Source organism: Mytilus galloprovincialis, chromosome 4, assembly GCF_965363235.1.
Source record: "Mytilus galloprovincialis chromosome 4, xbMytGall1.hap1.1, whole genome shotgun sequence".
NCBI classification, from domain to species: Eukaryota; Metazoa; Mollusca; class Bivalvia; order Mytilida; family Mytilidae; genus Mytilus; species Mytilus galloprovincialis.
Window position 1 is genome coordinate 64,333,325 of NC_134841.1, and position 16,807 is coordinate 64,350,131.

The 16,807-nt window shown below is 31.6% G+C and overlaps 1 protein-coding gene across 1 annotated transcript; it reads right to left on the bottom strand.

The window, feature by feature from the left end:
- Window positions 1–4,472: 4,472 nt before the first annotated feature.
- On the bottom strand, window positions 4,473–14,757 carry LOC143072692 (uncharacterized). Its single transcript, XM_076247762.1, has 3 exons — window positions 14,558–14,757; window positions 9,080–10,807; window positions 4,473–7,251 (listed from the first exon to the last, which is right to left on the bottom strand). Exons 2-3 carry the CDS (start codon window positions 10,781–10,783, stop codon window positions 5,605–5,607), a joined length of 3,351 nt encoding a protein of 1,116 aa, XP_076103877.1. The 5' UTR covers window positions 10,784–10,807; window positions 14,558–14,757; the 3' UTR covers window positions 4,473–5,604.
- Between the last annotated feature and the right edge of the window lie 2,050 nt (window positions 14,758–16,807).

The window sequence follows — 16,807 nt, forward strand, 5'->3', positions numbered from 1 at the left end:
CAAACATTTAAAAAAAAAATGCAAATATTAAACCAAGGTATATTTCATAATAATATCCTTTATCGAATGAATTATGTCGAAAGTTTAAAGTTATGTTTTCTATCTACGAAGGTTGGGTATCCTTTACAATTAAAATTATGAACTACTTTCGTGAAAAGTACGTGTCAACATTTAACCACTTTAAAACTTTGTGTAAATCTTAAAATTAAATTGAAATAAATAAATTGTTTTTTCAAGAGATTTTGAAATTAGTATTTTATTTTATTGTAACCTAACTGAGAGATACATTATATTTGATATTGTTTACTTTTGCTGACGGCACAGTTACGTCGACTGTCTACCAATATGTTGTGGGGAGGGGGTACTTGTCGTGTAGTTATTCTTTAAAATTCGACGATTATTACTTTGTCAGAGTGAGTTATTAACTAATAGTATTACTAGTTCAAATTAATATCAACGTACTTTGACAAATGGAGAACAAGCCAAACAACAAACTTTGATTTTTTTCGAAAAAATAAGAACTTTCTTATCCCAGGCATATATTACCTTAGCCGTATTTGGCACAACTTTTTGGAATTTTGGATCCTCAATGCTCTTCAACTTTGTACTTGTTTGTCTTTATAAATATTTTGAGCGTCACTTATGGGTCTTATGTAGACGAAAAGCGCGTCTGGCGTACTAAATTATAATCCTGGTACCTTTGATAACTACAAAGACTGCACATATTGATTACCAAAATAAAAGATTAGTCAAGAAAAGAAAAGTGTCAGACTACAAAGAATTCTTTAAAATTAGTTTCAACTTTATACATAACATATTTTAGAATATAAGTAAAATAACCTTCTGGTTAACTGAAGATCACCGCTTCTTATATGTATAAACCAACTTCAATTAGTCAAAAATGTGTTAGTGTTTATACCATGCAGGCATATACTTGTAATTGGGGTAAAAAGATTTGTATCCAATGATTTAAACTTCTTCCACGTAAATGACAATTATTTTGATAAATTAGTAAATACTTATGATTTGAATAATAGTCACGCAAAAGTTAAAAGTATTAAAAATGTTTAAATTGTCAAAAGAACCAATTATAATAAGTTTTACTAGTTCTGCTACACGGAAGTAAAGGAAAAACCAGTGCCACCTTAATCAGTTTCAACTTGTCAAAACAATCCTTGAAATATTTCTTTCAATTCATATGTAAAACGCAGTACGTAATGTCGTTTGTTTATTCTACATTGGCTAAAGGTATATGGGTAGGGTTAAGATCTCACAAAACATGTTTAACCCCGCCATTGTTGTGCCTGTCCCAATTCAGGAGAATCTGGCATGTGTAAGTCTTGGATGTATTTTTTCTTAAAGTTTGGTTCATTATAATTTTGTTTCAGGTTTAAGTATGACGTCCATTTTACAGAACTATTACACATTTGTGTTAAGGAGCCAGCTGAAGCTGGGTGCGAGATTTGGGGAAAACGTGTTGAATAGCCATTGGTGGCCTTGTTCTGTTTTCTGCTCTATTGGTCGGGTTGTTGTCTCCTTGACACATTTTCTATTTCCATTTTCAGTGTTATTCTCTCCGTTGATGGTATTAAAAACAGCATAGATGACGGCAACAGTAGTATACTGCTGTTCGAAATTCAAAAATCGATAAAGAAAAAACAAATCCGGGTTATAAACTGAAACTAAGGGGAACGCATTAAATATAAGAGATCTACGACACAACAGAAAAATAACATTAAAATGTAACACACAAGAGACGAACTATGATATAACAATGGCCATTTTCCTGACTTGGTATTTTAAGCATTTTAAGAAAAAAAATGGTGGGTTAAACCCGGTTTTGCATGACAGGACTACAATACAAATAATTGGGAGAAAATATAGGACAAAGAATCACACGATTAAATAATAACCAACAAAAGGTACCAGGTTAAACAAATTAATACGCCAGACGTGCGTTTCGTTCACACAAGACTAACCAGTGACGCTCAGATGAAAAAAGTTTGAAAGCCAAAACAAATACAAAGCTAGAGAGCATTGAGGATCAAAAGTTTCACAAAAGTTGTGACCAATACGGCCAGGGGTATCCGCCTGTGACAAGAATGTCCTTATTATTTAGAATAATTCATACTTTTGCAAACAGTAAATTTAATGAAATGACTATATAAAAGATATACATGATAAAACTGAAGTAGTGACTATCTACAGAATAAAAACGATACATCACAAAAATACACAGCCAGTGCAACGCACAAAGTGACGTCACATTTGAATATCTAAAACGTGTTCTCAAAGTTATGAAAGAATTTAGATGGAATTCAAGATTAGATTTGTAGAAAAGATATATGAACAGAGTTTTTAGTAGGGGCAGCATACTTGATTTTCTACCACATTAATGTTTTGCGCTATTCATCATGTACTTTTTTATCTAGAGCAATTATTTGATTTTAAATTGAGAATCCTTACTTTAAGAACATATATACGACAGTCATTTACTAATGAATAACCTAGGCTTATACAGAAATAACTCTTCAAATTAAATATACTATGTCTGAAATTTAGAAAAACAAGCTTAGTTATGAAATTAGTGTAGCCAATGCCTTGCTTGTGATCGTTTCACTCGCAGAAATAAAGTTATAAGTCCTATTTTAATTTTCAATATTAGTGTATATCATATACTAAAACCCCAATGTTGCCTAGTAAATAATTTTTATAGAAAAAATTGCAGGGTGTTACTAACCAAAATGAAAATATTTTTATTCGAAAGACAATGTACACATAATTTCAAAGTTAGGTTTGATTTTTTTTTATAAGAACTTCGTTCTTAAAGTTTTGTACAAAATTACGGTTTTGAGCACCTTTAGGTGATAATAGTTTTTTTTTACTCTGCGTTGAAATAAAACTTTATATCTTACAGGCATCAGAGTATACACATTGTGCTTTGATACTGTACATTTAATTTAGAATTGAAAGACCACTACACAATAATCGAGTTGTTACATTTATTAAGAGGACATTGGCCCACATAAAATCTCAGTTTCAAAGCGTCGAATTACGATTTTAAATGACGATAAAGTACATCAATTATACTAACTTAATTCACAATTCGTCACAAGATATCTATCTTAAATACAGATATGTACCAGGTTAATAAAGGCAATAGTAGAATACCACTGTTGAATAGTCATAAATCTTGTTATTTTCAATCAAATGTTAAAAACAATATTTATAATCGATTGTTTCACTGTAAGTTGTATTCAATTGAATAGAATATATAATACAAAAGGAAAAGTTGAAGCGGAAGCGGAAGTTTTAGTATAACTGTTTAAAACAAATTTATGCTTTTCTTTATAAAACTGAACAGTTTTTGAAAATAAAACATGTTCAAAATTATCAAGTCGCTCATAAGAATCAGAATCTGGATATTTATTATTCTAGTCTAGGTCCCTTGGTGCGTAACATGATATGTACACACACACACAAATAATACATTGTGATTTATAACAGAGAAACATAATTTTACATTTAAATGAAAAATTAAAGTTCATATAGATATTATCATGAAATAGCTACATATATTTCTTCATTTCATTTAAATATAAATCACTAACTAATTTAGTTCCATTCAGCCGGGAAACCATTAAAATAATCTTCGTCGTTACGTATATTAATCTACATTTCGTCTAACATCTATTGTTAACATAATTCTCTAAATATGTCAGGGAAGGAAAATGTTCATGAAAAAATTATCAAACAAAAGTTTAAAAAGAATGTTTTTTTTTAAATTAGCTCGATCATGAAATTTCACATTTAGATATATTGATGAAGTTCTTTCCAGTAACAATCCAAACTTTTCTTATTGGGTCCATCGATATATCCTCCAGAACTAGCGATTGAATTAAGGCAACAGTAGTATACCGCTGTCCGAAATTCATAAATCGATTGACGAAAAAAAAAGGGTTACAAATTAAAACTGAGGGAAACACATCGAATATAAGAGGAGAACAACGACACAACAGAAACAAAACACTAAAATGCAACACACCCATAAACGAATTATAATATTACATAGCCATTTTCTTGACTTGATACAAGACATTTTAAGACAAACCTCGAATTTGACATAAGCGGTCATTTCAATACCAGAATCTATAATAGGCAATACGATTTTAATTTTGAAATTATAAATTTTCCCAATCTTAACTGATACCAACTTCACCAGCATATGGAATATACATTTCCCAACTCAGTCGGTATTCAAAACTTGCATCTGCTTCTCACTCTATAAAAAGTCACCAGTGTATGAGCAGAAATATTATAATCCATTGCTATATCAAGAACGTATCGTCTGAAAATACCAAGACCTGGTTAGTAAATGTTCCGTATCGACTTCACAAATAATACATGATGATCTTCAAAAATAGATTCTAGGTACTGACGCTGTTTGTCATTTTAATTACGTATAAAAGTTTACTTGTTTTGTGCTTTTATATTTTTATCCTTTACCGTTTACTTCATTTTTGATTGTATACATATGACGGTACTTATACATCCCGTCATTGTGATATTGTGCTATGATTTTTGAATATTGTTTATAGTTTTTGCTTATGTTCTTTGTCTACATGCCCTTTTGTGTTTCTCTTTGCAAACCGTTATTTGTTTTTATAGTGATTAGGATTACACAATGTTGACACCAATTTGAGACGTTTTTAACATTTATGTCGATTTGTTTGATCGCACATTGATATCAATATAACGGAATTCAATGCAACTTTCATACAAGGGAGATGTTAAGCTAGCTATAAAACCAGACAAATATTTAAAGATGCACATAAATAGCTCATATTTTTATAATTTTATCATAGAAAAAAAAACAAAAAAAAACATAAATCTTACAAAATACAAAATCCTCATGAATGGAAAACATAAACAACAATAAAATATGGATTTCAACAATGAAAAAAAAATGCTACCATAAAGTCAACTATTAAAACAAAGCACCGACATGACAAAATGCGAAATAATGCATACCCAAAAAAACAAAGACTGATTTCTGGAATAGAAAATAAACAACAGAACACTAATAAAATAGATTTCCACCACCAACAACCACCGTATTACGTAAGGTCTGTTGACTTGTTCTCCCTTACGTGGTTCCTTACAACAGGTGTGACTGAATTTTTGAATATATTCATGTTGAGTGAGTATCTAAGATTATTTTGGGACCATGTTACATCAGAAAAGGTATATTCAAATTAACGATAAGACATCTTTAGTCATAATGATGGATTTCCTAAAAACAAATGAGATAGATAACTGTGTTTCTATTGTACATTTCCTTCTGCATTTAGACAATATTAACCTATTTGTTGTGTTAGTCTAACATGAATAAAGCATATCAGTATAACATGGTTATTGCCTATTTAAGAATCTTAATTCCTGCTCATAATGTTCAAGACACTTTAGTAATCATTTTATAACAAGAAGTTATTGGATACTCGTTTGTAAGTTGCTGAATCATAAGCTCCAATATAATCTTAGTCCAGATCACTCTCAGAAATATAACTGCATATTAATTGTACAAATTTGTGACAACTTCTGTCTTTATAAACGAGTACTTGTGTGTCCGTTCGTTTTATCTAGATAGTCCTTCCCTGACTCTATATGACTGTCATTTGTTGGTTGACTCTGAATATCCTTTCTGTATTTCCAACTTTGTCCGTCTTGTTCTCCCGTGAACAAAGACTTGTAAAGCTTGAAGACACGTTTGTTCCATATATATGAAACAAAAATAAATAATCCAGTAAGCAAATTACAAATCGAGATCAATATTGAAAAGACAGATTCCGGCAAAAAAGAGTCAATAAACTGTAACAACCAAGTGCATCCAGTAATAGCAAATAATTTAAAATATATTACTACATCATTCGTTTTATCGCGTGGTTGATTTTCAGATGACACTTTAGGAGTGTTGCAAATATGGCGAATCGCAGTTCCAAACATAAAAACATTCGACAAGAGAATGCATCCAACTGGGAATAAAAATGTAGCAATCACGGCTGTCCTCAGTAAAATGAAGCAGAGATTTCCTCCATATCCAATCGATCCTTCGATAGTGTACGTAACTACGATATTGCATGTAACAATAACAGTTGGAAGTCCAAACACATACGCTCTGTACTTACAAGCAACATGAAAATTAGAATTAAAGTTTCTTGAAAATGAACTGGTAAAAACTCGATAAATATGGAACGTACAAATATTAAACGAAGTAAATACCGATAATGTGAAAAAGTGTTGAAGAACTCCAATGATTTTACATGCGTTATCTCCCTTGATCTCATACAATCGTATGTGGAAAAGTATTTCATTTAAAATCAGACAAAACACTAACGTCATGTTGTTTTGACCTGGGACTGTCATGAGTACTCTGAACAAACTATAGGTTATCAATGTTAAAAGTAAGCATATAAGGGATATGATATTACAAATACGTCTCACAACCAGCATAGGTGTATCTATAGGTTCTTCGGGAATATTAGATACGGCCTGTATATACTTCTCAGAACATACCCGAATCTTATTTTCTTTAACTACTAAAAAATCATTTGGTCCTAAGGATTCGCCATTGATTTGGAGAAGGATATTCCGCTCACTGCTCTGTTTTACATATTCTGTTTCGCTTAGTTCAACTTGTGTACAAAGAAGAAGGTCGTTGACATGATAATGAATTGGGAAGCCATCTGACGACAATACGCTGGATTGGAAAATGCACACGTCTGAAAATTGTAGGCTCGTTATCAATGATGGTAAATTAAAAGCTTTGTCGTTTCTTTTTAAGACAACCTCAGCAGCTACCTTACTTGTGTTAATTCTAATAGTTGAATCTACCAGTTGCAATAGCTTTTCTTCTGTATGAAGTCTATCAACTCTCTCCTCTGCGCACAAACCTAAATAAATATACCCTGAAAATAATGCTTTACGATTTCTACAGGAACTTTCAGACATAACGTTTTTCGAAGTTTGATATAACCGTGCTTCAGGCAACTTTTTCATCAAATGATCAAACACTTCAGAGCCAATAATTTTCAACAAGGTCTTGTCTTTACCGTCAAGATTGTTATCGTATACTACAACATCGAAACCAACAGCAAATATGTAACATAGACCGGTGGTTGTCCTCAGTAGGGGAATGCATGTGTTGTTTGATAACAATTTTCCTGGACTACACTTCAAGTCTCTACAAGTTTTCTGAAATGAATTCAAAACAATGATTAGTGTACATATAACCTTATTCGGGAATAAAACGTATAATAATGAAAAGAAATATGATTTCTCAAAAGGCGAATTTAAACTTTTGTAACAGTTGCTGAGGGTAAAAAAAATATTTGGGTAAGAATAGTTTTTGCAGACTCATAACATTAACTGAATGCTCTAAAATGATCTTCTTGATTTAATCGTAGAGTATATTAAGTAAGCATTACTGATCATGTCTTTGCGTCTGGCGTAATAAATTATAATCCTGGTACATTTGATAACTATTTACACCACCACTGGGTCGATGCCAATGCTGGTGGACGTTTCGTCCCCGAGGGTATCACCAGCCCAGTAGTCAGCACTTCGGTGTTGACATGAATATCAATTATGTGATCATTTTTATAAATTTTCTGTTACAAAACTTTGAATTTTTTGAAAAACTAAGGATTTTCTTATCCCAGGAATATATTACCTTAGCCGTATTTGGCACAACTTTTATGTGTCCTCAATGCTCTTCAACTTTGTACTTGTTTGGCTTTACAACTATTTTGATCTGAGCGTCAATGATGAGTCTTATGTAGACGAAACGCGCTTCTGACGTTATAAATTATAATCCTTGTACACTTGATAACTTTTATTGTCTGCAACGTGTATGGCATTAAACAAGCCCTCTGAACAGAAGATAATAGGTATGAACTTAGGCAACTGTGACACACAAGCGTACAAAGTCTTCTGGTTTGCATTTTTTTGTAGTAGTCATCCAAATTTGCACTTTGAATGCATGTTTTTAATGCGTTTATGTTTGAAAATGCAACTTATTTGGGGGAAATCAAAAATTTCTTTTATACAAGTCAAACATATTATTATTATTAAAATATAAATATCGACCAGAATGATAGACGGTTTCTGCTTGCAAGGAAGCTATTCAATCGAGAGTTCCAAGTGATTAAAATGAAGTAATCCATTCAAAATTTTAACAGACATCATCACGAGTTATAAAATATTTACTTCATAGATGACGACGGATATGTCCTTTATGCGTTACCATAATTCCGTCCTCTTTTCCTCGAATGAGGCCTATATATTTAGACTTAGCAAAACTTAGTCATTTGGTATCTGATGAATCGTCCGAGTATAATATACGTCTGTTGGGTTTTGAAAAGTTAGCCTCATTGCTCTTAAGAAAAATCATTTGAATGTAATAAATTTCATACGTATAATTTGTAGTTCTTTTCTATATTTTACTACATTTTTGTGTACTGGAATGCACATTGTTTTTGTTTTTCTTATTTTTCAAATATTCATAACATATAAATTATTCAAACATTTAAGTTCCAACTCCCTATGGCATAGTGTACGTTCGGTCAATTGGGCTTATCTTTCAGGTCCCTTGTAGTTTCTGAGGTTTTTTATATGCCAGTCAATCTTCAAATGTGCGAGTTTATTCTAATGATACTACTTTTGCTTCTGTAATTTTTCTTCTTTCGTTTTTTTCTTTTGAATAACATCAATAGTATTGACTACGAACGTGTAAGTTGCTGACGTGCTACTGACGTGTTACTGGCGTGTTATTTCCTTCTTTACTGTAAGTATTAATTGTACAGTTTCAACTTTTTGATGTATTCGACTTACAATCGTGTGGTAAAAGACATGCAAATAACAAAGAAGTATTTAGAACGCCTGTTTTTTACCATTATACTAATTAATATATATATATATATAGAGAGAGAGAGAGAGAGAGAGAGAGAGAGAGAGAGAGAGAGAGAGAGAGAGGTCAGTCTTTGTTTCACGCCATTTTTTCACTATCGAGTAAAAACCTTACCATTATTTTGTCAAACAACTGATCTGGCAAACACATTGGATCTGAATCTTCGTGTATGTAGCTATCATATGACGTCAACATAAACATAGAACGGTAACTTAAACTGTCTGACGAACTATAGTCACTTACTTTACAAAGCTGACAAAACACACTTTGAATTATGTATTTATTAGACGGTACTATATCACAATGATTTGTTCCTACGTTCAACAGTTCTTGAAATTTTCTATCCAAACAGAAAAAATGAGCAAGATCTACCCATTCATTACACATATAGCAGAAAATATTATAATATCCATTGTAAGCCATTAGGTTTTTATCTTCAAAAGTAAGACAAGCGTTTTCAATCATATCGTAGGTTTCTGTGAAATATCCCGGATTTTGACAATTTCTAATAAGATTTGTTTGACGAAAGCATTTCATCATACTATCTGGGTCTTCGATTTGAAACATGCAGCCTCTCGACTTTGATTCAGTTTTAATTTGATTTATGTTGTAAAACAAACTGAAAACTTCTCTGCTCGGACAAGTGATGGTATACTGCGATTGTCTCGTGAACGAAACTGAATGATCTGTATTATCAACTGCATTAGTTTCATATGGAAGAGTTTCTTCGACATCAAATGTGGAATTTACCACATGTTGGTCGTCATATGCTCCCAAAACAAAACCAGAGCTACAGTATCGAGAAAAAATATAGTAAACATGACTCATTCTTGCAGAATTTTCACTATAAAAAATATCACTCACGAATTCTGTTGTTACATTGATATTGCAAAAATAGCAATATCTGTTTTTGAATGGATACATACTTCGGTCAAGGTTGGTACTGTTGCAAAGTTTCGAGTAGTCATTGGAATCACTTGGCAAACACGTTGTTATAATTTCAATGTTTCCAGATGGAGGGTTGCACATGTAACAAAATACATTTCGAAACATTCCGATTGGTTGATCTATGGATTGACATGCGTTTAAAATTGCGTCATTGCTTGAAAGCCATGTGCCAGTTTGATTGCATTCTGATATAAAAACGGTTGGATTGTCAATACATATTTGGACAGGCAGGTTCTGGTTGTTTGCTAAAATGATACAATCATTTTCTAAAGAAAGTTCAACTATTTCAGTTAAAGAACTTAGAATATTGAAATCAGTCATTTCCGAACATTCAAAATCCGGAAACCATGATTGAATGTTGTAACTATCATTATTGCACTCGGAACAGTATATACTGTCATATGTCAAAAAGCTGATTAATGACGTCACAGGTAGTGTAGTCAATTTTTCCGTTAAATTTCTCTTTCGTTTACATTTGGAATGCAGGTCATCCGGAGTGTGCGCAGGACATTCTTTAACAACTTTGTGATCAGTTTGGTTTATTTTTAAAATGTTTACATCCTGCATAGATTTGTCATAAAATACTTCGTTTTTACATATTCTACTAGGAAATATAAATTCAATCTCTGGACAACAGTTTCCACGTTTTATACAATCAAACGTACAAGAGCAACTATTGCAAATTGACGTTATGAGATTATGTTCAGTACTGGAATTGTTTCTGCCGTTACCAATACATTTTGATGTACCACAAAAGTTATAGTATTGTCTAAGAGCATCTTTTTTCCAGTTGTCGTTTGCTTTCTGTTCAATACTCAACTCAATCAATATGGAAATAATGCTGAAAATTTTCAGAAATCTTGGTCGCATTTTGAACAAATCTGTTAGGTAATGCTGTAATGAGATACAATATTTATGACAAAATGAAACCAATTCAAATAATATAAGATGTCCATCTTATTGTTTCCTTTTCGAAGATGCTGTCGCATGGAAAATTAGTTGGTATTAAAAGATTTTATTTAAATCTATGATCAAAATCATTCAAATATTGAATTCAGTTATAAATTAACTGTTAAAAAAAACTTTGAATGTTTGAAATACTAAGGCTTTTCTACCTCAGGAATAGATTACCCTAGCTGTATTTGGCAAAACTTTTAGTAATTTGTGGTTCTCAATGTTTTTCAACTTCGTACTTTATTTGGCTTTTTTAACATTTATTTTTATTCGAGCGTCACTGATGAGTCTTTTGTAGACGAAACGAGCGTCTGGCGTAGATATAAAAATTTCAATTCTGGTATCTATGATGAGTTTAATTGCAACAGCAAAAAACTTTTGATATTCAACATATTAAACTATTATTCCTTATCCTCAAATTTAAGATCGACTACCTTTACTAAATTCTTCCATAAATATAAAGATTTGATTTTGAAGTTTGGTTGTACCTGTAGAAAACTTATTTCAAACGGGATAGCACATCCACATTTTTACGGAAATGTTGTTTACCGTGCCGGAAATTTAGAAACGATCCTGGTAAACTTATCGATCCTTTAAATAAACTTATTCTAAAAGGTTACCAATTCAACACTGTAATTAGGTCATTGAATATTGTTGTTATTGGTATTAATATTGATTTTGTTATCAGTAAATTTAAAGCAAACTAAATGTTATTGGTATATATGTTACAGGGAATTTGTAAAATCAGGGATTTTGTAAAATCACTGGACTAATCAGTGATTTTGTAAAATCACTAACAGTTCCAGTGGTTTTGTAAAATCCCTGAAATTGTTAGGGATTTTACAAAACCACTGAAAATAGAGCTAGGGATTTTGTAAAATCCCTGATTACAATTAAGTAAAACTTGCTATTAGAAATGTGTTTTTTTTTAATTAAAAAAATACTACTGATCACTGATGATTTTGACATATTTTCGTTAATAAACACTATGAGCTAGCACTAATGTATAATGATAATGACCAACAAAGCATATAAACGGATATTTATACCACTGTTATTACTTATTTTAGCATGACAAGTTTGGGTGACATCTGTTACAAAATTATCTGCTTTTTGATGCATATCTGAATCAAATCAACTTGTCTTCGGAAATTTTAAATCTTTGCCTATTTTATACTTAACGACAATGCCTTTAGTTTACTGTAGCAGCTCTACGGTTGTTTTTTAGTTAGCACCTCTCATAGTTCCTTGTAAAGTTCTAAAGCTTTGTAAGAAACATTTGCACACTTTCTATTTGCGCACTTTTAATACCATTTCGTCCCTACCACCATGGCCTTTTGATATGTCAATTTTCTGAACTATGCTGTACTTGTCTTCAAGACATACATTATATTTTTAAAACATCTTCATCTGTGTTAAGCGTTATTAAACGATTTGATCAAATCTCCGTAATGAAGAACTCCATTCCTACACGAGAGAGAAAGTTTAAACACTTATTCAAGGTTATATCCCTTTGTGATAGAATATATGTATCTGATATATGACCAAAGTAAGTAAAACTTTTTTTTTATTTTGCTTGCTTAGAACCTATTCATAAACATGCAAGTATACAAAACACATTATTCTTACCTATATTTTCTGTTGTCTTTATTATTATTATTTTTTTAATATCAATGTTATTTTGTAGGCATCAAATTAATAATACAACACTTGTTTGCTTTTTATATATCAAATTTCATGCAGCAATAAGATGATCTTGCTCTGATATGAATGTAATATTTGCCACTGGATCACATACCCTAACCCACTCAATTTCTTATACCTAACATATGTGTTTTTCTTCTATTATGACAGCAATCAACCTAATTTTCCGTCTCTATATTTGATTTTAAATTTTTTATATAATTGGTTTTATTTTTTATAGTAATTACAGAAAAAAAACTATAATAAACAGCAACTTTCTTTCAAACAAGGTAGTGATATCATATTTTCCTACGGGTTTTATATGTTGATTTTTAAATTTACCTCAATTATTTGAAGTAACTTTTTGTGTGTATGTTTGTTCTTGATTTAAAGACATCAGTGCCTTAGCCATTATTCTACAGTATGTCAGTTGTATAGTGCATGAAAACAGCTCACTTAATATTAAAATAAAGGCTAGATTAACCTCAAACTTATTGAGTGTTACTGTTGTAGGCTTTTTCACAGAAATTCTTAATAAAAATGAATAACTTTATTTTACTAATTCCCTGAATTTAATCAGTGAATCTGTAAAAAAGATCTTAATTATTTCAGGGATTTTGTAAAATCACTAGTCAAAATCAGGGATTTTATAAAATCACTAATTAGTTCAGTGATTTTACAAATTCCCTGAAATTTCAGTGATTTTACAAAATCCCAGATTTCACAAATTCCCTGTAACATATACATATACACATTCATGGATCTACAATCTGTCGATTCTTGTTTCTTGGCATTGCACATGGTCATGTTTTTTCTCTGACTGCTTATGACGTCTTTACACTAAATCCATTGGATGTTCAAGTTGGGTATGTACTGATTGATTATTTAGTCTCAGATGCATGATTTTTTTTAATTTGTTGTTAGTGGCTTTGAACTAGCTGTCAGTAACTGCGAGTACTCTCAGATATGTACTTAGTGTCCTGTGTTTTTGGGATGTACAAGTACCCGCCCGTGTCGACTTGTATTTGTAGTATTTGTATTTTTATCCATCTGATGAGTTAAGCCTTTTTCAACTGATTTTTATATTTCGATCTTATAATGTACAGTTACATCACAGTTCCAGGTTAGGCGGAGGGTTGGGATCCCGCTAACATGTTTAACCCCGCCACATTCTGTATTTATGGGCCTGTCCCAAGTCATGAGCCTGTAATTCAGTGGTTGTCGTTTGTTTGTGTGTTACATATTTGATTTTCGTTTACTTTTTGTAAATAAATTAGGCCGTAAGTTTTTTTCGTTTGAAATGTTTTACACTGTCATTTCGGGGTCTGACTATGCGGTATGGTCTTTTCTCATTGATGAAAGTCGTACGTGACCTATAGTTGTTAATTTCTGTGTATTTTGGTCTCTTGTGGAGAGTTGTCTAATTTGCAATCATACCACATCTTTTTTATATGTCCTAATATCAAACATTTTTTTAACTGCAAAAATCGGAATCACGGAAAATATGATTTGTATATACCTAATTACAATTTGTTCGTATGTTGAATAGTTGCCGTATATCATTGAACCAGATTAAGGAGAGAGTCAAGTGCCCCAAGACGGTTTGACCCCGCAACATGTGCCTGACCAAAGTCAGGAGTCTGCAATTTATTTGTCAAAAATCAGCCCGATTTTTTTTTTTTGGCGTTTAACTTGTTTCACATTTTGTCATGGGTGGGCCTTACAAACCTGAATTTACGTTATGGTATTTCTCATTTTGAAGGCCGTATGGTTCACGCTATTATTTTTATAATCCACGGTACTTTGATAGTTGTCTCAAATATGAAATCCTACCACATTATATGATTCTTTATATTTATAAGCTAATTCAAACCACAAATACACAGAAAGTATGCAAATCCTACATATATACATGTATATGTCAATATGTTTCCGATATTTTTTTCATTTTCGATAATGACTTTGTAAACCAAGTGTAGAGGTGCATGCATAGCGAGAGAGACTTACCCTGTCGACCTACACGGTCATGATCTATATTTAAGTTGACTCTCAATTAACTTCTTCACATAACACATTTTTACTTATTATATATTTCTTGTTGATTTGGGTTTAGTGGCTGAATGATGAGCTTGATGTGAACCACGATATATCTGCAAAATTGGAAATGAAAAGTACATTATGCTTCCGTATCATTTGATGTTGCTCTCGGGTTCATGGTTATTGCTATCGGTTTAATATTTCAACGTTCCATTAACATTATTTGTCAAGAGATCAAAATAGTACAAAATACGATGAATGGGAAAAAACAAATAATAAAAGACAGCTAGAAAGGTGGTTATAATGATCGCGGCAAACTGATTGATAAACGTTAATTGTTATGAAATTCAGAATAGGAATAATTCGGAAAAGAGGTAATGGGAAAATTAAAAGTACATGACACACACAACTGTGAAATACAAGTAAGCAATAAATTTGTATATAAAGATTGTATGAGGGATGGAACGAAAAATTATTACCGCCACTGAAAAAATAAAGAAGATGTGGATCAGATAAATAGTGTTTTCTTATAACAGGCTACCTACGAACATTTCGCCACAGGCCTGTTGCTTTGTACATATAGGCTAATTAAGTCTTAATAATAACTTGACATGTTAATAAGTTTACTGCATCAAATGACAATTTTGAAAAGTTATATCTCTTCGGTGATGATCGATCCATTTTTTTTTTTTTTTTTTTTTTTTGTAAATGATTGATTTTTAATGCTGTAAACCAACTTATTTTCGCGGATACTTTATTTCGCGTTTTACCCATTCTAGTCCATTTCGCGCCTTTTAAAATTCTCGATTTTCTTATTTACTTGATGTAGATTAATAACGATTTACTTATTCGCGACGATGTATATTCGCGTTATTTTTCTCCTCGCGAAAGTCGCGAAAATAAATCGCTCGCGAAAATAAGTTGGCTAGTAAGTTGGCTAGTAACCAATACAATTTTTTGAGAGCTAATATAACCTGAACTAAGCCCGTACAAGAAACGAAAGATATGCGTGAAGGAAACGTTCTTTGATTAAAAAAAATATGCTTCTTATACATTCTTGGGTTTCCAATATTCGGCTTTGGCCGGTTTTTTTTTTTGTGTGGTTAGTCTAGAAAAGCGCTTCGGACACATGAAATTTATAACGTGAGATTTTTTTTTTTCATTTCTTATAGTACTCAGTAGGTCGATATCGTTGCAGATAGACTATTAGTCCCCGGTGGTATCATCAGCTCAGTAGTCAGTACTTTGATACTGACAATCTTATAATGAAATATAGCAATTATTTCTTATAATGTCCACTATATGAAGTTTGAAATTATAAAGAAACTGAGGTTTCAACTCTGCAAGGCAACGTTGACTTTATAGATAGATATAACTAATTATTGTAAGTCCTTTTTAGTTATAGAGCAATAGCCGTATTTGCATGCCAGTACTGGAGATTTTAACATGCTTGGATGGTGATTGCCGCGGGAAGCAACAGTCGAACCAGTGGTAACAATAATCTTAAACGGTATCAATTTTACTGCACCAGATGCGCTATCTCATCAGTGTTGCCCGAGGACGAAATATATTTGTAAATCCAAAACATTGATACTAGCTTTAAACGGTAGAACAAAAACTGCGATGCTATACATTATAATCGTTTAAATACAAATGTATTGCAAAAGATACATTATTTTTAAGAATATTTGAAACAGGTATTTCAAAAGTATGAATTTGAGATTGATTTTTTTTTTTTGCCGCGAGTAAAGAAAGTGAAACTTTGCATTCACCTGGGAAACAAGCTTTACGTCATCTGCAATCTTTTCTCAATGACATATGTTTAAGATAGTAATCGCCAAAAAAAATACATGACCAAGGATTTAAGTTATTAAAAATATATGTATAAAAATGTATGTTCAATTGCCTTACCTTCAATACAAAATGATACTGTCAGCTAGTATCAACAGATATAAAATGAACTGTTTGGTGTTTGAAGTAAATTTACATTATTTGAATAAATATTGAATGTTGATGACATTTTCCATTGTTTAATAAATTCATAATGGAGATTTCATCAGATGATGGCACGAACAAGCATGCAGACATCAATAATCAAACATTTGAATAGCAATATCTAATTGAAACAAAAGTTGATGTGCAAACAATATAATTGTATCAAAATAATTTGTGTGTGCATAATCGGTCGTGATTTATATTTCATATATAATCTATTCTCTT

Bases quoted from the DNA above. Each gene is read 5' to 3' on its own strand.
- LOC143072692 (XM_076247762.1), bottom strand. From the start codon at position 10,783: ATGCGACCAAGATTTCTGAAAATTTTCAGCATTATTTCCATATTGATT. The intron at 7,252-9,079 runs GTAAGGTTTTTA...AATTCATTTCAG, and splicing joins AGTTGTTTGACAAAATAATG to AAAACTTGTAGAGACTTGAA.